Source organism: Peromyscus leucopus, chromosome 15, assembly GCF_004664715.2.
Source record: "Peromyscus leucopus breed LL Stock chromosome 15, UCI_PerLeu_2.1, whole genome shotgun sequence".
NCBI lineage: Eukaryota > Metazoa > Chordata > Mammalia > Rodentia > Cricetidae > Peromyscus > Peromyscus leucopus.
In genome coordinates this window covers 7,638,358-7,662,072 of record NC_051076.1, presented here as the reverse complement: position 1 = coordinate 7,662,072, position 23,715 = coordinate 7,638,358, and the positions used below count along the sequence as shown (strand labels likewise).

Genomic DNA, 23,715 nt, shown 5'->3' with positions numbered 1-23,715 from the left:
CTTCTGTGTGTTGACTTTCTCAATTACAGCAACAGGAAACAGACTAAAGGTGCCCTCACCACTGAATTCCAGCATGAACACTACCTATCTGCCACCCTTATACATTTCCTAAATCTAACAGCCGACATGTTTCTTATGATGCATGAACGCGTACAGCACTAAGACACCAAATGACAGGAGCTAAGCTCTTCAGTGTCGCCCCCCCCCCAATCTCATTCTCACTCTAGAGACAAGTCACACTGTGGCCCAATATGAGAAGTGTGACATCAAGACATTGGGATCTTAACTAGGTGAGGGTGGCAGATCAAGTTAGGGTACAAGAGGCTCCAGGGCCCTTCCTATCTGGGCCTGGGAGGGATCCCAGGGCACCAGAGCCTCAAGCCCACCTACCCTCCCTCTTTGCTCCCCTTGGCTCAGAAGGGTGTAGTGGGTAGCCATTCCAGCTTGGTTCTGGAAGTTCCAACCCCCATTGAGACTCTGGCAACTGTCACGCCTACGAGGCGGGGCGAGGGGAGGCGCCTGGGGACCCAAGAGCTGGATGGGTCAGCGTCCCGGCACCGAGCGCGCGCCCAGCGCGAGCGCTGGCCCATCCAGCTCTTGGGTCCCCAGGCGCCTCCCTCGCCCCGCCTCTCTCATTATTTCTGGACAATATTTGATAACCATTCCTTTGTATATAGTCTTGTATTAGTTTAGAACCTTCTTATTTAGACAAAAAGGGGGAGATGTAGTGGGTAGCCATTCCAGCTTGGTTCTGGAAGTTCCAACCCCCATTGAGACTCTGGCAACTGTCACGCCTACGAGGCGGGGCGAGGGGAGGCGCCTGGGGACCCAAGAGCTGGATGGGCCAGCGCTCGCTCTGGGCGCGCGCTCGGTGCCGGGACGCTGACCGGTGCAGATTGACTGTGCAGAGCTCCGGAGAACACCGCTGGACTGCATTACACCTTCCCCAGACCCTGCGACCTACCCATTACTTAATTTGTGAGTTACGCCATTAAATAAATATCCTTTTAACTACGTGGAGTGGCCAAAATAATTTCTCCAATAGAAGGGCTTCCTCACCTAGACAGGAAAGCCCTCTGACCTGACGCTCCTTTTGCTTCGGCATGTGGTGGAGAGCAAGTGTGAAATTCCCACTCTTTTCTGGAAATTTCATAGTTTACTCTCCTTGAAAGAAATAAATTGGCTTTACAGCAAGAACTAGAGGCAAAGGACAAAAGACACTTGCTGATCAGTCCAGAAAAATACAGAAATATCCATGTACCAGGGACCTACTGATCAAGTTTTGCTGGGGGGGGGGAATTATACCAATACCCTCAGTTCAGCAAGCATCTTAGCCACACACGCAGCTCAGCCGTACCATCCATTACTTTCTCCAGGAGAGGAAAAGACTCCAAGGCCACAATCACATTTCCTGCTTATGTCCTCACGACTTCTGAATGCACAGCTTTAGTTATTATTTCGTTCTTGCCTACTGACATCACTCTAGGACTCTTAAACTCTCGCATTTAAATAAACCTCACTTCTTTAAATAATTCTTATTGTTGCTGAGAATCACGCACTCGACTTTTGGTGCATTCAAAAGTGTCTGGTTTCTTCCTCTAATTAAAATGTTTTCAATAAGTCCCTCATTTCCACAATAAATAGTTTATATACAAGTAAGTAAAAATATGTACTTTTAAAAGTCTTCCAAGAAAAATAATTCTCTTAACGATACTGTTGGGTGGGATTCTGCCCAGATGAACTTGAATTCTGACTGAATTTTGTGTAAGAAGGGTGTCAGGAGACTGACAGAGGTGATTGATTTCCACTCCACACATCTACTTACTACTATTAAGTGGAGTCCTGGAAGGTCTTCAATAACCTGTCTGAGGCCATGCAGGGAGTTGGCGACAGGTTTGGAGTGAGCGATGCTCAAGACATCTAAGTCTTGGACATAACAGCATCGACAGTCTCACCCTCTTAAACCACCCCTGGGTTGACTCCTAGCAAATATCTAACTATGCTGCTGAGTACCACGCTTACCAAGAAAGAAATGGAGGGAAAGGCTCTTACAGAGAAGGTCAAGGGAGACTATCCCCCCAAATACATCCATGGACTCTCAGCAGTGGGCTGGGGAGCATGGAATGGAAGTCACTTTCCAATGTTACTTTTCTGTGTTTCACTTTCCACCGTCAGCTGTGAGCTGTTTTCAAGTGTGAAATTGCCTAACAGAGGAAGCAAAGCTGTCGTTTGCTATCCGGGAGCGTGGAGATGGGCTGCCCTGAAAACTATGGGGGGAGTTCTTCAATTCATACACACCCTCAACTAGAAATTCTCCAGGCTGATAATCCTGCAAGAAATATCAATGTAAATTTCAAATATTTAAAATTAAAGTCTCTTAGTGGGGTGGAAAATAACAGTGAAGATGCCCAGGGGCTTGTTTAAGAGTACGATGGGAATGTGAGTGGTGTTAGCTTAGTAACTAACACGTGACTGACCCTGAGCACTTGTCCGAGCCTGCACACTCAATACTCAGCCAGTCTTTGTACTTCACAGGGTAGCTACATTTCTAGCTGCCTTTGACAGTAAGTCAAGACTGCTAAGAAAAAACACTGCTAAGAAAACATTAACTATAGCCCCCAACATATTTTTGTTTTTCTATTACACTAAAAATGCCATAACAAAAATTTATTCTATGCTACCAAGTGAAGAAATGTTTCAAGTCCTTGGACCAAAAAATTGGTGAAGTTGTGGTTTCTACAGCAACAGAAATAAAATCAGAGTTGCTACAAGCAAGTGCTCTGGAGACAGGTGAGCAGCGCCTGGCTTCTGCTCCACCACATCTCCCAGTGTGTCCAGGAGCTCCTGAGGGAGGGAGTGCCTGCAGAGAGGACAGGGCTGCAGACAGTCCCACTCAGTGCTGCACACCCTCTGCCTACCTGGCACATCTCTGCTTTTTTCTTTCCTCCCTCCATCCCGAGTGTCTGTGGTACGAAAGGAACCCATTTACCATGAATGGTGTTTGTTTAATAAAACCTCACTAGATAACCGAAGGAACAAAACGCACCTGAGAGGACGCCTGGCCTCTGAAAACAGGGCTGAGTCTGATGCCTGAATTCCTAGTCTCAGACCCTCTTGATGGGTCTGCAGCTGCAGCCGTTTAAGGGCTGGCTTTTCCACAGCCGTAGACAGAGAGCGCGCCACGGTTTCTGTCTTTGTGTTGCTGGGTCTGTTTTCTTTAGCATGAAAGGGCATCTTTTTCTTTTTTTAAGTTCTTGGTTTTATTGCAGAAACTTGGGAGCCCGGAACTGCCTTAGCAGTGCCCATGGCTGGAGGGCTGTGGCTTTCAATCCAAGATCACAAAGTCGGCAGAAGCGAGTCTTAAATAACAGAAGGTGATCATTTGCACTTCAAAATTTATCTGTCTTGCTTTCCCCCTCAATTAGACCAAAGCATGTTGATTCCCGGGTTTCTGTGAGTGTTTTCTGGTCTAAACTTATTTATAGAACAGAATAATGGCCCCCCTGCTAGTCTGGCATTTGCTCAAGTTTCTGTCCATGTAAATCGAATCTGTTACTGGAAACTTTTCTCAAAATATCAAGGCACACCATCCACAAGATAAAAGGATACACTGATGGTATAAAGTACAGACAGGTGGGTGATGGTTCTGAACAAACAGGTGCTAAGGATTCCCAGAGGGGGGAGGGGCAGGGGAGCTGTACAAGCAGAGGGCAAGACTCCACCTCACCCTCTGACCTTTACTTTCTGCCAGACAGGAGCTGCTCCAGCTCCAGTGACTGAGGCAGCAGTCGGTGCTCAGGTCAGAGTTGGGAAGTGGGAGGGAACTTACTGCCTGGGGACTATTTACTTCCTGCCTTGTGGTCACTGCAGGTGAATGCCGGCCCTTACCGCGGCTCTCTCCCAATGAGAAGGAAGACTACCTACTCACAGGCAGGGCTGCTATTCGGTTCTAAGCGAGGCTTCCCCACTCTCCCTTAGGATTACAAAGAAGGCCCTACCTCTCTAGGTCTGAGGTCATGTTAGCTAGCAGGTGAGACTCACTCTTGGGTAAGGCCATTCCTGGTTTGTTTCTCCTTGTTGCTGAAGTGGATCTGCCCAAGGGTTGGAGGGACCTCCCTGCTGCTCATGCACTGAGCAGCTAAGCAGCTGGGAGGTGCAATTCTTTCGTGCAAACAATTACAACAAAGCCTCTCTTTGGACTACAGTTTGGCTGGATTTTTCCCCCAAACACTATGAAGGACAACAACCTGGAAGAGGGCTGCAGGGAGGCGAGAATCCATTAGTGGTGCACTGCCACCTGCTGGCCAAACTCGAGGAGTGGTATTCCCAAAGAAAGGAAGTTAGGAATTGGAAACGTAGTAAGTCGGTACGTGAAACCTCGAGTTTATACAGAATAGTTTCATCCCATTATACAGAAGCTCTCAGATGCTAAAGTAGAACTGGCCTTGATGTGCTTAGATGGCAAAATAGCCTAACAGCCACTTTTCGGAATGGAAGCCAGAGCTGAGTAGGCAGCAACAGCATCCGGAACAAGCATACACCCACGGCATCCAGCTCTGATCCTCACAACACACTGGACCCCACTTCAGGATAAATCACACTTTACTCACAGGATCTCCCAAACTTAAGGCGGACTCTAAAACTTCCAAATTCATTGTAATTAATAAACATACTCATGCTAGCTGGTACCAAATTAGAAAGCGGCGCCTGTGAAAGCAAGATCAAGTGATTTCACTACATTTTTTGTTTGTTTGTTTTTGTTACTCCATTAACTACATAAACAGTATCAGGTCCCAAGTGGTTGTTGGGGGTACAAAGCTTGAGGATGTGCATTATGGGTTGAAAATTTGCCTTTCCTCAGCCCAGCCACTCCTAACAATGAAGGTTTTGCTAAACAAGGTTAACAGGACATGACAGGGAGCTAGTACCAACTAGACCATGCACCTAGCAAATCCTGTCTGCTCCATCAGTGGGGACACCTGACAGTCAGTGGGCAAGTAATGAATAAAGTGCTCGTCTATGAAACTCGGTGCTCGGGTTAGGGGAGGAAGCTGTGGATTAAAACAGAGCCCACCTGCACTGACAGGACTAACTCATATCCAACCTACAGGCTTAGCTAGGGCTGCCTACAGAGGCCCCCGTGGCCACAGTAATACATCGGTAATGTTCAAAAAATAGTGAGCAGGCAGTAAGGGCAAGAGAGACTCGAGTCAAGTGTTTGGCTACACGGGCCATTTTAAAGTGGGGGGAACAGGTTTGTTATGCTCTCAAATATAGAATGTCTTAAAATGTGTTCACAACTTCCAGGATAGTTCATCCCTGAAGGCACACTGCATCGAAAGAACACATTTTACCCACTGTTAGCCTTGGGAATTTCATTGACATCTTAATAAAACTTAATAAAGTTCACCCATGTGAAAAGGCTCAGGGGACATAAGGCCTTGCTTAAGACACTTCAAAGAATTCAATGAGTTTCCAGAGATACATAAATGTTTTTAACAAGGGCGGTAAGTGTACACACACACACACACACACACACACACACACACACACACAGTTCAATCCCCTACTTTTCTTCTTTGGAGGGCTGAAAGGACGGATAAGCAGACCCAACACATACGTAAAAACCACAAGTTGTACAGAGAAGGAAGAGCCACGAGCCACCTTTTCAAGCGAAGCATTTGAGGAGATTGCTCTAACCTGGGGCACAGTACATTCTCGCTATGGCATCGCTGTCACAGGAATCTTCAACCTCACTCCACCTGCTAAAATACGTTAGCTGAATGTGTCCTAAAAACAAAACGACAGGAGAAATCAAAACATTTTTCTCTTCCATTTTCTGCAGAAGCGAACTGTAATTACTCCTTTTGTAGCTAAAAACAGTATCATTAAGAATAATGGCATCATTAAGTACTAGAGGCTATTACTGGGGGTGAATTTGCCGCACTGATAATGAAGCTCTAGACAGGAAATGAAGATACTAATTACAAGATAAAACGCCTACTCAGTTAATTGGAAGCAACAGCGAATAAAAAGAAATGCATTTGCGAAAGTTCCTGACCTCCATCATTCAATAAGATGTTGTTTGGGTTCAGATCGCGGCACACAATCCCCTCTCTGTGCAAGGCGTCAAGGGCTACCACCATTTCAGCTGCCCATCTCTGAACACAGCCCTCTGGGATGAAGAACCTGGAGCTCACTGCTAATTTCTTATCAAGATCCTCAAAAATTTGATGGATTTCCTTGTCTCCTCCCAGGGCAAGCACGCTTTGCTCCTTGGTCTCAGAGTCTCTCTGAAACAGAGAGCTCGGTTCCTCTTTAGCCTGCTCTGTGAACAGTAACACTTCCTCCACCGTGGCAGTGTCTGTGTGTGCGCGGTGCCCCTTGGCACCTGAGCGTGGACTAGAAATGTGGGACAGGCTTTCTCCTGTGTCGTGTGCAGTGACCACTGCCTCCACTTGTCCCAGCCCTTCAGACTCAGGATATGAGCTGGGTAACAGACACTGGTCTCCTGAGCTACCGTGATCAACAGCAGCTGTGAATAACGCCCCGAGATCTGCCTGAGCATGGTGCTTTGGGGTCACACCACAGGGCAGGGGTGTAGTGGGATCACTCAGTTCCTCCGGACCTTCTTTTCCCAGGCCATGGTACTGTTCGGAACTCAGCCTGAGGCCTAACACATCCGGGGCTTCCAACAGTTTACTCTCTAGCCTGCCTGCACTGGCCTGTGAGAACTTAGCAGCATCCAGTGCTGAAGCCTCTTTGGTTGGCTGCCGTTCACCAGGTAGGTTTACGAGAAGGTCGGGCCTGCCTTCCTCAGCACCACTGACGTCCTCAGAAGCAGCTTCTTTGAATGAAATGACTGGGACGGAGTCATCTGAGCCCCGGCTGATGGAGTCCTCAGCTTCCGTCTCTCTCTTGCCTTCTCCGTCTCCATCTGCAAGGGTAAAGAGCACTTTCAAAGGTTCTGGTTTCAAACTGTGCAATTTCTCGCCAAAGTCCAGTCCCAGGAGCTCACTTGTGCTGTCCTTACTGTCGATTCTAAAGAACTCCATAGGGCTGTTTTTTGACATAGTGAGGGAATCAGATGTCTGAGGGGAACAAGCTGCTTCTAGGTCCTCATCTCCAGGGAAGAACTTGAGCTGGGTGCTAGTGCTCAGACTGTCAGCAGCAAGGGGTGCCGGGAAACTGAGGACAGCCTGGGTGTCAGCACTCTCCCCCTCAGGCTGCATGGTAGACTCCTCATTCAAAGACCCCAGGTCAATTTTTTCCTGCCCATACTCATTGCACAGTGTTAGGTAGCCAGCCGTACACTCCTCCTCTGAACTGGAGCCTGAATCCGGCCATTTGGGAGAACCATCCTGGCCGTCGTCGTCGTCTTCCTGGTTGCTATCCTCTTGAGAACTTGGGGTGAGACTAGTCTTCAGCGGCAGGACCTTTAACATGCCCCCCGTGCCGCTCCCTCTGGACTCAAAGCTGCTGCTGTCCTGAGGACTAGCACTTGGCTGCTGCAGGTAAACGTGATGAGGCAAGGAAGGTTTCGTTTCCTTAATGTCAAAGCTTTCTTGAGAACTTCTGTTTAGAAATTTACTGATATATGACCAGAGTTTGCCACCTGTGAACAAGTACAACAAAGAATTAAGATCTCCAAATTGGTAGATACTTAAACCACTAAAAAAAAAAAAAGTATTATAACTAACCAAAAATAAATAAATCAATAAATTCATTAATATCAAAGATCCGATGTGTTTTCAGACAATTATATGCAATAAAATGTGACACTCTCCTCCACGGTTTACTAGTCCTAAGTACTACTGCTAAGTACTACCGTGAGTACAAGACATATGCATCTCCTGGTGCCGATTATTTAAAAAATTACAACCTGTTTCTTCCTGTAAAAGGAATTCATTGTAATCCTCACATAACTAAAATCTTTAAGTTAAATGTTGTTTGGTCTTCTGCTTAGGTCAAAATTTGTCAACCTGAGATATATGTGCTACTTAAAAGTATATACTATAGTAAGGGATCAACAGCATCACCCCATTCTGAAAATGCCCAGTCCAGAACTGGAGGGGGGATCTGGAAGCTAGTACATAATGATGCCTTCACAAGTGACATGTTAATTCATCTTCCCATCTTCTGCCCCTAGTACATGTCTCATGCTTTGTATGAACAAACACAACTACTGGGGAAGATTAGCTGGGTAGCTCTTAGTAGGGTGAACCACTGAGGTAAGAACCCCCTGACAATGTGTTCTGATACACACCTTTGGGCCCAGAGCCCACTGACGTCACAGAACGACTAAGAACACAGACACCAAGTGAGCATGAATGAACCCAACATACCACCTACAATGCTGGCTAGATAATTGCTTTAACTATAGATTTCTTTTTATTTTAAGCATTAAAAACTCAGAATTAGAGAGGTTTTTCTAACTAGAATCTACATTTAAAAAATCACAGAAACCATAATGGATTAAACATTTAATGATTAAAAATCATATCAAAAGAAAAATTCATTAAATCTGGTGCCAAAGTCTCAAGAAGTGGAGCCACAAATGCACACTCTGTGATGACAGAGTCAACTTCCAAACTGGGAAATGAAAGAAGAGTTAAGGACAAGTGAGATGGTTCAACTTGCTGCCGAGTCTAATGACCTGAGTTCGATCCCAGGGACCCAAATAAGGGGAAGGAGAGAATCAACTTCTGCAAACAGTCCTCTGATCTCTGCATGCACATCATGATGTGCATATCCACATATGCAAGAAATAATTTTTTTTAAAAGAATGAGTTAAAATAAGCCTCTCTTCTTAGATGAAGAGAGTGAATTTTCAGACCAGTTTTCATTCGCTGTTGGGCATCATATACCAAAGAAGATAGATCAAAGCAAATAATGAGCCATTGGCCACCAAACCCACCCAGGAAGCTTCTACTTCACAATTCAAGGACTTCAGTAAAACCACAGATCACCTTGCCCTGCCCCCAGCATGAAGAACAGTGGGGGCTGTGACTGTCACTGTGTCAGCCCCAGAGCCTCACCCCCCCCCTCCCTCCCCCATGCAGTAAGCTTCTCCCACTTTGGTGGCAGTACAGACAGTACAGTGTGTAGCCCTTCATGTCTCCTGTTGTCTCTAGAGTACGTTCAGGGCTTCAGAGTTCCCTGTAAATACACTAACATTTAAGGATCTACCTTGACTTTCAACTGATTGCCACACTCTTTTGACAACAGTAACCACTGTGTGAAGCTGTGAAGGTGAAGCCTGGGTTTCATTGGAGACCTCAAGATGTTGGAGATGCCAGAGCCATGGTCTACCTGCCAAGGAGAGCTGCAGACCAGGTGTGGAACTAGCTCGTACAGAAGTGTGTTGCCGTCAACAAAGCTGAAAGGAGTTGGAGATCTGAAGAGCGCTTTGACATCAGACATGGAGATGCAGAGTTTGGAGTCTGCCAAACTGGGTTTAGGTCATCTTAGTACAGTGTTTCCTCACTATGCCTCCTTTCCTCCCTTTTGGAATCAGAATGTGTATTCGATGTCATTGTATGTTGGAAGTATGTGATCTGCTTTTCTATTTTGATTTTACAGAGGATTAAAGTTAGGAGACTGCATGTGTCTCAAAAGAGACTTCGGACTTTTAAACAATATTGAGATCCTGATAGACTATGGGGACTTTTAAAGTTGGACTGAATGCATTTTTGCATGATGATATGGCTATAAGCCTATTGGGGGAGGGGGGGCTAGCAGGTAGAATGTGGTGGTTTGAATAAGAACAGCTCCAATAGGTTCATATATTTGAATGCTTAGTCATCAGGGAGTGGAACTGTTTGAGAAGGATTAGAAGGATCAAGAGGTGTGGTCTTGTTGGAAGAAGTGTGTCTTTGGGGCTGGTTTTGAGGTTTCATAAGCCCACACTAGGCCAGGGGTCAGTCAGCCTGACACCCCCCGCCCCCAGCAGCTACCTGTGAATCAAGATATAACTCTCAGCTACTGCTACAGCACCATGCAGGACACCACGGTCCCCACCATGATGACAATGGACTAACCTCTCAAACTGTAAGCCAGCCCCCGGGTAAATGCTTTCCTCTGTAAGAGTTGAGTTTCCATGGTCTTGGTGTCCCTTCACAGTAATAAAACAGTGACTAAGACACTACTATCCTTGAAGTGTCCTTTCACAGAAAGCAAGGGCTTCATAACTACAGGCAGAGACTTCTACCTAGCATGTAAAACACATTTAATAAAAATTTATTAAACTTATCTATAAATGAATGACATCTTTATAATGTTTTTCAAAAGCTTTTAGTGAAAATATCTGTAAGTACAAATTGTGTTATGTGTAGGGGGTCATACGCTCTTCCTATGGTTTTACTGTAAGATTCTTAGCAAATGCCAAAGAGAGTAAGAAAAACAGAAGGCACAAAACCCTAACACCATCCACCAATGACAGACACTCCTAACCATTCCTTTATTTTCAAGCTTTTACTCATAATTAACATGGTATCATATAACCATTTTCATGAGAAAATGGGTTGAAATGAGTGTTCAGCATGGCCGCACAAGTAGGCTTATAAATGGCTGCACAGTAGGTGTATAACACAGTTAAAGGCTCCTTTGTTAGTGGATGTGTGTATAGTCTCCAGTCCTTGCTGTATGAATTATTTAAAATAATAAGCCACTTGCCATCTCTAAATACATCAAGACAGAACCCCAGAAGTGAGAATGCTCAGTCAAGAAGGATGACTCCATCGAGTAAGAGCAAGGGCTTTTTGATAAAGGTCTCCTGTAGCCCAGGCTAGCCTGGAACTGGCAGGTAGATGAGAAGACCCTGAATTTCGATCCCCCTGCCTCTAGGTGGTGCGCAGGCCCTGAGGTCACCACCATGCACCTGGCAGGTGGCTAGAGAGCATGAGTATATCTAAGGTTTGTGTGCGGGCTGCTACACGGCTCTGCCAGAATCCCTTCCATATGCAATGGACAACACAGCACCTCCTTCAGCAAGCCGCCTGCACCAGACATTAGCGATTACCATTTTATTAACCATCATGCCATCCTGTTTAATTTCCATTGTTTCACTATTGGGTAATAATCTTAAATGTGACTGTAGGTGCTTTCTTTTTGGAACCTTCTGGGCTCACACAAGTTCCCTAACTTGAATTATAACAACTGGGTTTACAGGAGGGGAAGAGGCTGTCTGGGCTCCTCCAGCTGCACTCTGGGGCCAGTTCAACCTGGCATTGTGTGTGGAACAGAGGTCGGTGCAGATCACATCCTCTCCTGCACTGCTAAACCATGAATCACAAAACCCGAGTACATCATTCCTACATTCTGAGTGTGTTATGCTTTCTTCAGAATTAAGAACCAAGCAGCGGTGGTGGCGCACGCCTTTAATCCCAGCACTCAGGAGGCAGAGCCAGGCAGATCTCTGTGAGTTCAAGGCCAGCCTGGTCTACAAAGCAAGTTCCAGGATAGGCGCAAAGCTACACAGAGAAACCCTGTCTTGAAAAACAAAACAAAACAAAAAAACAAAAAACAGAATTAAGACCAACCCTAACAAACTAACATAACCAAACATCAATATTATTATAACAACATTAACTTAAACAACTGTTGTTCATTAAATCTCAAATACAGAGAATATCCAAAATATTGATCATCCTAGCACATCAAGCATATAACTGATATTTCTAGGCCCCTTAAAGCATAGGAAATTGCAGTTATTGAACCAGCTTAAGCTATAAAATTGTAATTCATAACATTTAATTAAACCCCTCTGTCTCTCATTTTAATTTACTGGTTTTCTATAAGACTGCACAGTAAATATGTGGATTTGCCTGAGCAGAATTAAAACTTGGATTTAACACAAATGATATTTCTATAGCAATGGGAAAAGTCACCTTTGACCTAGAAATTCCCACTTCAAAGTATCTGTCCTACAAATAATTCTTAAAAACAAAACAAAATAAAAAATGCAAGATAAATACATGCAAATAACAGAACAGTTCACAAAGCAAGTAGGAGAGAACAAATTGCATCACGGGAAATGTGCAGAACCACTCTGCAGCCATGCATGCTCACCACATGCCTGCCTGCCACCCTGAGACATGCATGCTCACCACATGCCTGCCTGCCACCCTGAGACATGCATGCTCACCACATGCCTGCCTGCCACCCTAAGTGCTGTACACATGTCATGTAGCAATTTCATCTTCTGTAGGTCCTACTGAGTGCATAGTTGCAATGTCTCTATCTTGCAAACAAAGAAACTAAGGCACAGAAAGGCTAAGCAATGTGCCCAAGGTCACAGAACCAGTAATGGTGAGACAGCACTCACACTCACATTGTCCTTGCTCTGTATTCCAGACTGGCTTTGAACTTGTTATAACACACACACACACACACACACACACACACACACACACACACACACACGCACACGCACACACACACACCCGCCTCAACCTTCTAAATACTGGGATTATGGATACTACTACACCCAGAGAACACTTTCAGAGAGAGAGGCAGAGGCAGAGGAGGCAGAGGCAGAGGCAGAGGCAGAGGCAGAGGCAGAGGCAGAGGCAGTCAGTCAGTCCAGTCAGTCTCACTATGCATTCTACCTAGCCCTGTCCTGGAACTCACTATGTAGACCAGGATGCCTTGAACTCACAGGTATCTGCCTGACTCTGCCCCTTGAGTCCTGGGATGAAAGGTGTGTGCCACCACACAGTGTCCATGACCGTTTATGACACAGCTCTATATAAGCTCAGAAAAGTGTCTAATGTACATTGCTAAGATGACAAGCAGACCAGAGGCAACGTGTAAGACCTGTTTACATTAAAACACAAAACAGAAATAATGGGCACGATGGCTCAGGCCTGTTACCTCGGTCCTGTGGAGCTGGGGCAGGGGGATCACAAATTCAAAGACAGCCTGAGTCACAGAAGGAGACTGTGTCCACAGGAGAAAGGACTTCTGACTGAGCATCGGCACCAACAGGAAGGCTCTCCTCACATCTACAGAGCTGGAGTCTGTGTGCTAATAATTTGAAAACTCAGTTAATAAAAAGAGACTCTGGTGGAGAAGTTCCTTCATGCCCTGCTCTGCTCTCATAGCCCTGGGCTTCTAACCTGGTTGTTCCTTTTTTCCTGACTGAGAACCATCCACGAACTGAGCATGCCACTAGTTGCCAGGCTGTATCTGCAGAATATTCTATAACCATCCATCTCAGTAACGCTAACACTCACAGCCTTGACTGAACAGCTTCTCCATCTTGCTCCCTCAAATACAGTTAAGAAAATCATTAAAAAGAACAGTGAGTATTTGAAACCTGTCTTCTAAACTTGTTTTTTGGACACAGGACTATAGCATGCTAGGCAAGTGCTCTACCACTAAGCTATGTCTTCTGCAGCCCTCTTGAAAACGTTTCTGTCATACCCACTTCCATCTTGGTATTAATAAGCATCTCCAGGGAAATTGCTCAGTCAGAAAAGTGCTTGCCGGGCAATCTCCAGGGCCTCATAAGAAAGCTGGGTGTGGTGGAGGTGTGCTTATTACCCCAGCACTTGGAGGAGCCCTGGGGCTTGCTGGCTAGCCAGACCAGCCTCCTTGGCAAACTCCAGGCCCAGTAAGAAACCCTGTCTCAACAACACGCTGTGGACAGCTCTCTGAGGAACGACATCTACAGCTGACGTGCATGCACATGTACACACACACGCACACACACACACACACACACACACACACACTCCAAGTCCTGTGTCCAAACCTGAAGCCCTGTTTTTCCTGACTCAATCTACTTTGCCCACAACTTGTTAAAAGCCCCTTTTCAATGTTTTGAGCCAAGCACCCTGGAGTCCTGCAAGGTAGAATCCCATCAGTCAGATCTACTTTTGAAATGCATTCAGACTCAAACAATAAAAAGTGAGTGTGGGCACGGACATGCAGATGCTAACAAACATCCTAACCACACCAGCACACACCAGCACACACCAGCACACACCGGCACTGCTGTGGCCTGCATACAGCCCAAGTGTGCCTCCCACAGATCACAAGCTCTAACTCTGGTCCCAGTGTGGGGCTGCTAAGAGCTGGAGAGCTCTGGGAGTGGTGCCAGGAGGCCACTGGGTCTCTGGGTTTCACCCTTGGGGAAGGAATTACCGTAGCTCTCACGGGCCCCTGCCTGGACTTGCACTGGCCTCTCCCCCACCCTCCCACCTTGTCTCGCACAGGAGCCCAGCACTGTGCTGCCTTTTCCCGGGAGGTCACTAGGACCAAGCAAACTCAAGGCCCATGGCCCTGAACATACTTTCTTGCCTGGGTGCCTAAGCATCTGGGCTAATGTGAACACTCCCCAAGCACCACCGCTCTGTCTAGTCGCTGCAAAACCTCCAAGCTGTCCTCATGCCTTTCGCTCTGCTTGGTCACCACGCTACCATTTTCCACAACGCACCCACAGTGGCCCGTACGTTGCCATTCTTCTACTTAGCATCTACAGCGACAGCTCCTCTTGTTCAGTCAAGTTCTTACAAACAGTGAAAGTGGCCCATGAGACACCGTGGGCCCTGCTTTCCAGCTTCCCACTTCTCTCACTTCCCCCGCTCTGCTCAGCCACCCTCATCTGGCTGCTGCTTATCCACCAAACACACCCGTGGCTCCGGGCTTATGTGCTAGTTTCCTCTTGCCAAGGCACTCTTTGCCCACAAACCCACACTGTTCCTTCTCCCTCATCAAATGCTCCTTTCTCAGTATGGTGACCACCAGTGAGAACAACTCCCCCATCCCTTGACGTTCTGCTCTCCTAGTTTCCTCCAGCTGTGTACCTTCTCCTACGTGTATGTTTACCGTCTGCCCCCGTCTCAAACACCATGTGGGCTCCATGCAGGCCAACTCTTCTGCACTGCTCACTGCACTTAGAACTACATCTATGCCCCCAGAAAGCTCCCAAGAAGCTTCTAGCTGAATGAAGTAAAAACAGAGAGTGGGAAACTCTACACATTCTAGCTAGTTCTGTAAGCTCTGGGCGGCCAAATCTGTGAATCATAAATGCTCTAAATTCAGCAGAACTATTTACACTATCAAAGCCTCCTTTTTATACTTATTTCAGGGGGGTAGTGCCACAGTGTATGTGGGAGTGGGAGGACAACTTATAGGAGCTGATCCTCTCCTTCCACCACGTGGGACTGTGCACAACATCTTCATCCATGGAGGTACCACAGAAGGGCACAGTGAGGAAAAGAACACAGTTTTCTGCTCCACTGCTTGAGCCAAACCTGGGAAATGCACAGGTCCACAGGACCACGAAGACCACACCATCATCTTTTGCCAGGACTCTACATCAGTCCTTGCTCTGCTCTTAGCTCACTACACCCTATCTGTGCAGGCCAGTTTTTGTCAATTTGACATAAACCTAGACGTATCAGGGGAAGGGGAGGTCAAATGAGTAATTGTCTCCACCAGACTGAGCTGTAGGCAAGTCTGTGGGGGCATTTATTTGATTACTGATTGATTTGGAAGGGCTTGGCCCATTGTGGGTGGGTCATCCCTGGCTGGTGGTCCTGGGTTCTATAAGAAAGCAGACTGAGCAAGTCAGGAGGAGCAAGCCAGTAAGCAGCACCCCTCCCTGGCCTCTGCATCAGCTCCTGCCTCCAGGTGCCTGCCCCAAGTTCATGCCCTGACTTTCTCCATGATGGACTGTATCTAGAACACGTAAACCAAACAAACCCTTCCTTCCCCACCTTGCTTTGTCCCAGCAACAGAAAGCAAACTACGACACCACCTCCACACAAGGAGTGACCTCTTTGGTTTTGTTTGTTTAAATCTGGAGTGACCCTCTCCTGCTTCTGAGATGACTGGCCAGTGAGTGGTCAGACCTTACTCCACAGGGTCAGCCCCCACGCCCTTCTCCACAGCCCTCAGCACCACTGCTGTCCTTCCCTACAGCCACAGCCACAGCCTCCTTTCCCGGTCACCAAACACCCTGTTGCCACACTGTCCCCGTGCTCGGACCTTACATGCAAGTGGTAGGGGTTTTGTGACTCAGAACTCCTCCTAAATGTCCCCACTTCAGAGAGGGCTCCTTGAGCACATGAGCGGTCCTTTCGTTGTGACCTGTTAGGTCACCCTGTGTTAAGGATCAGAGTGGCGGCCCCGACTTATATCCAGCACTTTCTTGTTTTTGTTTTCTCCTGTTTGACTCCACGGCAGCAATATAAGTGGGAAGGGTAGGCCTCTCCCTGCTGTGTTCACTGGAGACACAGCTCACTGTGCAGCACGTTCAATCAATCCACTAAGCGCAAACGAACTGAGGATTACTATTTGCACTAACTCACTTCACATCATAAAGACTTCTAGAAAATTAAGCCGCAGACATTTGAAAGGAGAGACATTCCGTCTAGGTTTACAAGTCCATGACAGTCTTCAATCATGTTTGCATCTGGTCCCCTGTGGACAAGGCGACTCCCGAGAGCGGGGGACCTGACGTCAGCGCACTGTGACCCTGGCACACCTCACGAGACCAGCATCGGCTACAAGCTCAGTTCTGAGAGGCGGAAGGGAGGACAGCCCAGGAAAAACAAGAGGAACGTGGGACTCAGGAGGAGGAGGAAGGCAAGCCACCAACAGCGGAGGTAAGCGAGGCCGAAGCTTTGCCACAGATAATCTCCAGCGTGAATAATCCACACCGGCTAATAGAATATTGACCATAATTACATTCATCCTACTGACCTTGTTCTAAATTATTATGGATTATTACTACGCAAGTTATTTTGTTCCACACCAGAGGTGGCTGTATTTTGCTATCAGATGACATGACCTCTAATTCAATAATGTCTGTAATGCACTGGTATCCTCAGATAAAAGCTGTCTATAATGTCTGAACAAAGGTGAATTAGTTATCCAATTCACACACGCAATTAACTCTCTTAATACCTGTGAGACCATGGAGCCCCTCTGAATTTCCTATTAAACACTGCATATGGAGGTCTTCCTTCCATCTGTAGTTATCTTGTGTGGACTTCATAATAACAACATTAGTACTTTATTGCCCCCATCAAAAATCTTGCATTAGTTATTATGAGAGACCTCATTCCAGAAAGCAGTGCCTCTTTTTCCTGAGAAAAAGGTATTAAATTCTAATGTTATACCTATTAGTAAAATATAGTATTGTATTTTCAATATAAAACTAAGGATGACTCATGAAATATGGAAAATAATTTAAATTTTCTTCATTATTTTAAGAACACCTGTTTAAACACCAAAAGGCAATATATGTTATGTGAATTTATACTTACATGCCACAGTCACCTAAATAAAGGAATATTTATTTAAATTCAAGTGTTAAGAGGAAAAACCAGATCCACACAGTGTCTTCTGCCACCTGTTCCTGGGAAGTGGCTGAAGGCAGAGCCCACGCTCTGCTTTGTACTCACATGAGGTGCCCCTGGCTGTGCTCAGGAGGCTCAGATCAGAAAATGAGGCAATGTCAAATGTTAAGCAAACACCCTTGCCTTCCCTGTAAAGGAAGCAATTAATTAATTCTGCAGGGGATGCTTTTTTAGTCATCTAACGGAAGTGTAGCTTTTTAGTGCAGACAAGGGAACAGAACTCAATCTCTAAATAAAACCCAGTTCTCTCAGCATGCGTTCACATTCAAGTTCTCGCCCTGTCAGTTAATTCCACAGCAAAGTGAACACATTAGGATGGCCCCACAGTTCAGGTGAGGCTGGCCGGTCACCTGGGTTTTCCTCTTCCCTCCAAACTCACAGCAAGGAGGCTGAGCAGGAGTGGGGAGACAGGGTCCCCATCCCAGTGCTTATGAAACAACGTGGGCGGGCGAAGCGGCATCACAGACACTAGAGCACACGGCAGGCAGCTGAGGCTCTCCACTCGGCCCTAGTCGGAGCGCCAACCCACCTTCGGCATGCTGCAGCACGAGAAACACCGACTCCTCCGAGACGATGTACTTGTGCAGACACACCATGTTGGGCACGCAGCGGGGGATGATGGTCTTCCTGCTCCTGCTGGACTCGCTGCTTTTCCTTAGGCCCTGACAGAGAACAGAAAGGTCAGTTGTACCCACAGTTGCCTTTGGAGCCTGCTGTGCTCAGTGTTTATCAACCACGCTAATCTATCCGAGTTACTCGGGCTTCAGAGAAACCACTCATCTGCTGCTCTGTGCCCCTCAGTCCCCGGAGGCTCCGCTGATGGCATCTGGCGTGAATCCAGACAACAGAAGATGCCACAAAGCTGCCATTAAAATCAATTACGTGGGTCAGTGTTTTTATTAGCGATGCTCTCAAACTAAGTCATCAGGATGACATACAGTTATTTCTCGGCGACCTCTAAGTTTGATTTTCCTTATGTACATCTTTAAGGCAGCAATCAGTTAGAGTCACATTCTCCAGACACCAGACGTGTTCTGGATGAAGCAGCAACCTTTAAATTCTATTCTAAGACACCACCGACTAACCTCCCAAAGGACCAGACGTATGTATGCTCTGGTGTTACACCCTGGTTTGAAAACCTGGGTAAATGCCACTGGGTGATGGCACGGAACGTCCACAAAGACAGGTAGGATTCACACATGTCTGTCATGCCTGACCAGCAAGAGAAAGGGGATGCTCAAGACAAGTAGCTTCTGGTTTGGGTGTCATAGGAATGTTTAATCAGGACATACTTAGAATATATACTATCATAATCCATTCCAAAAACAATTTCAAAACTAAAGTTATTCATTTAATTATATACTGAATTCTCGCCAAGGAACAAGTCAGAGTTCAGGTAACAGTTTCCACAACCCAAGTAAGACTCGCAAATCACAGCAAACATAGCTGAACACTCTTGGTTCTCAGATGCATTCTGAGAACACATTCTCGAACATAAACTTTCTAAAGAGAAGCTATAGCATGTTATCAGCTGTGAAAGACAGAAATATGGATCACCGTGAACATAAAAGACTTAAATGCCATGCAAAAATTACTTTTTCTTTCAAAAGCATGTTTTTTAAGTTTTTGGAAGTCATTTTTTAAATTCACTAAACATACGAATTCTACTTACTTTTAAAATGAATGTTTGTTCTGTCCTTGTGTCCATCACAAGTAAAACCTATGCAAAAGACACGAGCAATAATTTTAACAAAATATAATCAAACATTAACTCTTTAATTTGAGAAACTAAGAGTTGGGGTGGAGTTCTGATTCTCTCCAAAATTCTAATTTCTGAATAGACGTTTTAAAAATCTTAACTCATAGGCTCCAAACAGCCTCGTCCAAAATAGATGTATTACAATTTCCTTTTCTAAAAATGCTACAGCATAGAAACATCACTATGCTTCCTGGATTTATTTTTAAATATATTTCTTAAAAGTACAGGCCATCGCCAGGCACGGTGCACATGCAACTGGGGGTGCAGCTGGAAATTGGGGGCGAGAACAAGACCAGCCTGGCAATCCTAGGCCACCCTTGAGAGCAGGAGAACCCCAAATCAAGGTAGTGGTGGTATGGGTGGGAATGGACGGTCAAAGATGTTCTCCCATGGTAAATAGGACATAATTTGTTAAAACATAAATTCCAACTGTCTTCTGAAATCTCTCAGTGACCCACCATAACATGAGCTCAATAACTGAGTCTTGAGTGTCATCTCAGGTGTCCTTTGGGTACTGGGTCTGGTACCTTGGACCAGAGCTTAACTCCTCTTTCCATGTCAGCAAATCCTGCTGGCTCTACACTCAACCCTTATCCTGCCCTGCCCCCTCCCACTAATGCCCCCGACCCAACCAGAACCAGCTCTGTACAGCTGGCACAGGACCCCTGCTCCCTCCACACTGTACAGCTCTATGGTCAATTCTCAAAATACCAGGCAAGGCTTTCTTTTTAAGTATAGTTCGTGTGTCACGCTCTCACCCTCCACAAGGACCTCAGGACCATCTCACACGCGGCCCCTTTGAATGGCCATCCCTGCCACCCTAGGAGAAGGAAACAGGGACAAATCCTACCACAACCATGGTTTATTTTGTTAAATACTATGGCAGAGATAGGCCACAAAGGCCAATTAGCAAATATTCAAGACTTTGCAGGCCCATAAGCGTCTGCTGTCATCTTTCAAATGTGTCGTTTTAGCCAACCAACAACCACAGTCTCAAATTAGGGAGAATTTCTACCACAGAAATCAGTGAACACTGCAGATGGGACTTTTCCCCTCAGAGAGCTGGCTGACAGCAACCAACAGCTCCCCCTAGAGGAGGGACGGCAGGCAAAGGTGGCCTGTTGAGCCTGGAAACAAAAGAATGGTGAGGAGATTGAGCTGCAGGTGGAAAGGAGATGTTAGGGATGCGATGGCAAGTCCCCATCTTAGACACAGGCATTAAGAATGCTGCTGACATCTTCTCTGACCTCAGCATCTCCTGAGCGCCTGAGCTGCACTATTTAAGTCAACCTATGTTGCAACAGAATGTTATTCACACAGGCACCTCCTAGATGTCCTGCAGAGTTCCCGAACCCGAGCTCCAAAGTCTCTCTGAATTCTCCAACCGCAGAATCAGCAGCTAAGTCAACAAGCCAACTGTACTTCCTGAGCCCTTTAACCACCTCCTGCTCCTTCACCTACCTCATTTTAAGGATGTACTACGTCAGCTTTGGACAATCAGTGTTCATCCTCTCAACAACCCTTCCTATTCCACATATCGCCGACATTACGGCTCTGGATGTGACGCTATGATGAAAGATGATAACGGCAGCGGCCACAGTATGTGAGCATCTCTCTGAGATGATCTCACAAAAGCGCATCCAGGGTCATGGCTACTGTCACTATTACTGCAGCCTCTCTCTGGAATGTTCTCCCGGCCACTTATCAAACCTCATCTTTCCACAGTCAGCTCAAATCCCCACCCTCTTTCTAATACTGATGGCTCTTCCTCTGTCCTTCCATTTTATACGGTACTAACTTCTATTATGGTTTTATTTGTTCATTTGTCATCTCCCAACCAGATGTCAAACTCCTTATGGGCATGTCACAGACAGTGTCATGGCCCTCAGAAATGCTCCGTGAGTGGACTGTGCTATGCTAGAAAGGACTTCACAGATACAACTGATTCAGAGCTTACAGATCACTTGGGGCTGTCTGAGTGGGTTCTGTTGAATCATATGACCTTCTAAAAGTGAAGACTGCATCCTGACAGAAAGAAGGGGAAGCACAGTGACATGGCAGAAGGGGGTCTTTCTAGTATGAAACGGTTGACCTGGCTAAGATGTGACCCACCAAGGGGTGAGAACCACAGGAGCACATCTAGAAGCTGAGAGAAAGTCTGAGAGAAGCAGGCAAAGCTTAGAAGCAGGAGTAGCCCTCAGCTGGCCAGCAGCAAGCAGACAGCTCATCCCTCCAGCTGCAACAGCGGCAGCCTACGAGCGAGTGTGAGTGCACATGGAGGCAGGTCCTCCACAGGCTACAGCAAGGAAAGTCGTGGAGCCAGCCCATGAGGCCTGTGTCATGCCTCTGACTTGCACAACTTTAACATAATATGTTTAGTGTCTTCAGACACTAAATCTGCCATGATTGGCTACGGTTGGCAATAGGGTAGAAATGGTATTTCTGTTTTGACACAGGAAATCCATAAACATACAACTAGCAAGTTCAAATCTAAGACTACAGGTGGACAGCAAGGTGGGAATGGAACTTGGAAAAGAAGTGAGGACCAAGGATTTATATTTGAGCATTCTCCACAAAGACACAACCTCAAGGCATGCGAAAAATTCTACTCAAATTTCCCTTCACAACACGCACAATACTGGGCTTCGGAGAGTTGTTCAATCATGGAACACTCTCAACATCCCAAACAAGTGTGTATTTCTAATCAACAAATTTTGAAGGTGAGAAAACAACTGTAAAATGTTAACTGACCCTGCTCAAAAAGGCTACCAAGCAAAGAAGGGACGATCTGTACTGGGACAGTGAGCTCTGAATGCTTCCTCCCTCACTGCTAAACTGCCCTGCGCATGTGCAAACAATATGCTGTCTACGTGTCATTTAGAAAGCTGTGCACACCTGGAATACTATAGGTAGGCATGAAAGCAGCAAGAAAAAGAAGGATGCTCCAATGAAAGAACGGTTCAGATGTGAGACAGAACTACAAGGCGTGGTTAGCCATCCACCTACTAAGCAGCAGCCACCACAAAGGAGTGAGGAAAAAATACGGAAGAAGGCATCAGAAGTCATAGGTCACTGTCATAAACTGCTCAAGACAGAAGCCAGGTGGCTCCAAGTCAATCAGATGAATGAAAAATTGGGGGTGACAGATCTGAACCTTTCGGGAGAAGGCACTGAATGAAAGGGGATGGTGGACCCTCAGTTCAAACAAAGGCTTGGGCTTTCATTACTTACCCATGGAGAGACCTAGCCCTCTTAAGTGCCAGTAGGGCTACTGACACGTTCTCCAGAAGGAAGGACCCTCCAAGGAATGGAAGTAAACTCACAGCCCTTGAACCTGAAGGTGAATCACACAGTGGTCCCTCCCCACAGGAAAGGTGATGAGCGGCTGTGGGCTCTGTGGAGGCATCTGTACTGCTAGCAGCTCATCGGGTTTTACATCAACTTACAACTCTACGTCACTCCCCAGAGAGCCAATCGTGTTTGCAAAGACACATTTACATGAAATGGAAAACATCTCTCTGGGTAAAAGGTAAGGTCAGAGAACTTCATTTTCTTACCAGAGCCACCTGCCTGACAGAACAGCAAATACCTGCAGGAATGGGGTGGGGGGTTCCTCTCTTTGCTGGCCTCACTCTGTCATGAAGCATGAAGCAGACAAATAAATAGGACGCATTAAGATGGACAAACTTGGCAGGAAAGCGGCAGGCTGGGGCAGCCTTTCTTCTCCCACCAAGTTTGTTTGCGACTCGACAACGTTCACATTGAGGTAATAAACACAAGAACATATGTGATTTTTTTTTAAATGTGCCCTTTGACTGTCAATTTCTCCCAAACAGGTGTTGCCTAAATGATTATAAATTGGCCTCTGGATACACCTCTTCAACTGAGCCATACAGGGCTGGTGATAATATAATTAGACCTAAAAACATCAGGCTGGTGAGTGCTCTCCATCTGTTTGGCAATAATGTTTAGTTAACAATAGTCTTTAAAAGAAGCACCTTCAACTTCCATTCTTAAAGCTATTTATAGTACCATTCTTAACACACCAGTACTCCTGCTAACAAGAGCTGTAGCACTTGGAAATTATTAGCCATACGGCGGTACACAAGGAGAAACGGCTGCATTTCACATCTGTATCCCTCCACATTTGCGCGCTGCAGCCTCATTGAAGTCGAGTCCTTAATGAACAGTGGTATGGCATCAATATCATAGCGTGCGCACAAAGATCATAAGGAGCCAGACATGTTTTTAGTGCCAACAGTAGGCCAATCTGTAACGAAGCTGTCAGCATAAAGGACAAAAGAACAGCGTCTTTAACCCTCAAACTGAATTTGTTCATTGGTAGACTCAAACGCAATTTACAAACTGCTCATGGGTTTGCTCACCTTTGTAAAGACAAAAATCTAATTTGTACTAATTTGATACAATTGTCTTTCCAATAAAAGGCTCCTAAAACCATCTTTTATTTCATGATAAAACAAGTACTATTACTGGCACTGTCATGAAATAATTACCTTGGATGGCCTATCTTACTGAAAGAATACAATTAACATATTCTCTCTTTCATTTTTCACACTTACATAT

At 46.0% G+C, this 23,715-nt stretch overlaps 1 protein-coding gene across 3 annotated transcripts in view; it reads right to left on the bottom strand.

Annotated features, from left to right (window-relative positions):
- Positions 1-23,715, bottom strand: part of Rps6kc1 (ribosomal protein S6 kinase C1) — a 145,786-nt gene that overhangs the window by 22,229 nt on the left and 99,842 nt on the right. For all 3 annotated transcript variants that reach the window (XM_028876775.2, XM_028876776.2, XM_028876777.2), the window contains 4 exons: positions 19,045-19,092; positions 17,902-18,034; positions 6,062-7,615; positions 5,701-5,790 (listed from right to left, as the gene is read on the bottom strand). In XM_028876775.2, coding sequence (XP_028732608.1) covers positions 5,701-5,790; positions 6,062-7,615; positions 17,902-18,034; positions 19,045-19,092 — 1,825 coding nt within the window. The remainder of the gene's footprint in view (positions 1-5,700; positions 5,791-6,061; positions 7,616-17,901; positions 18,035-19,044; positions 19,093-23,715) is intronic.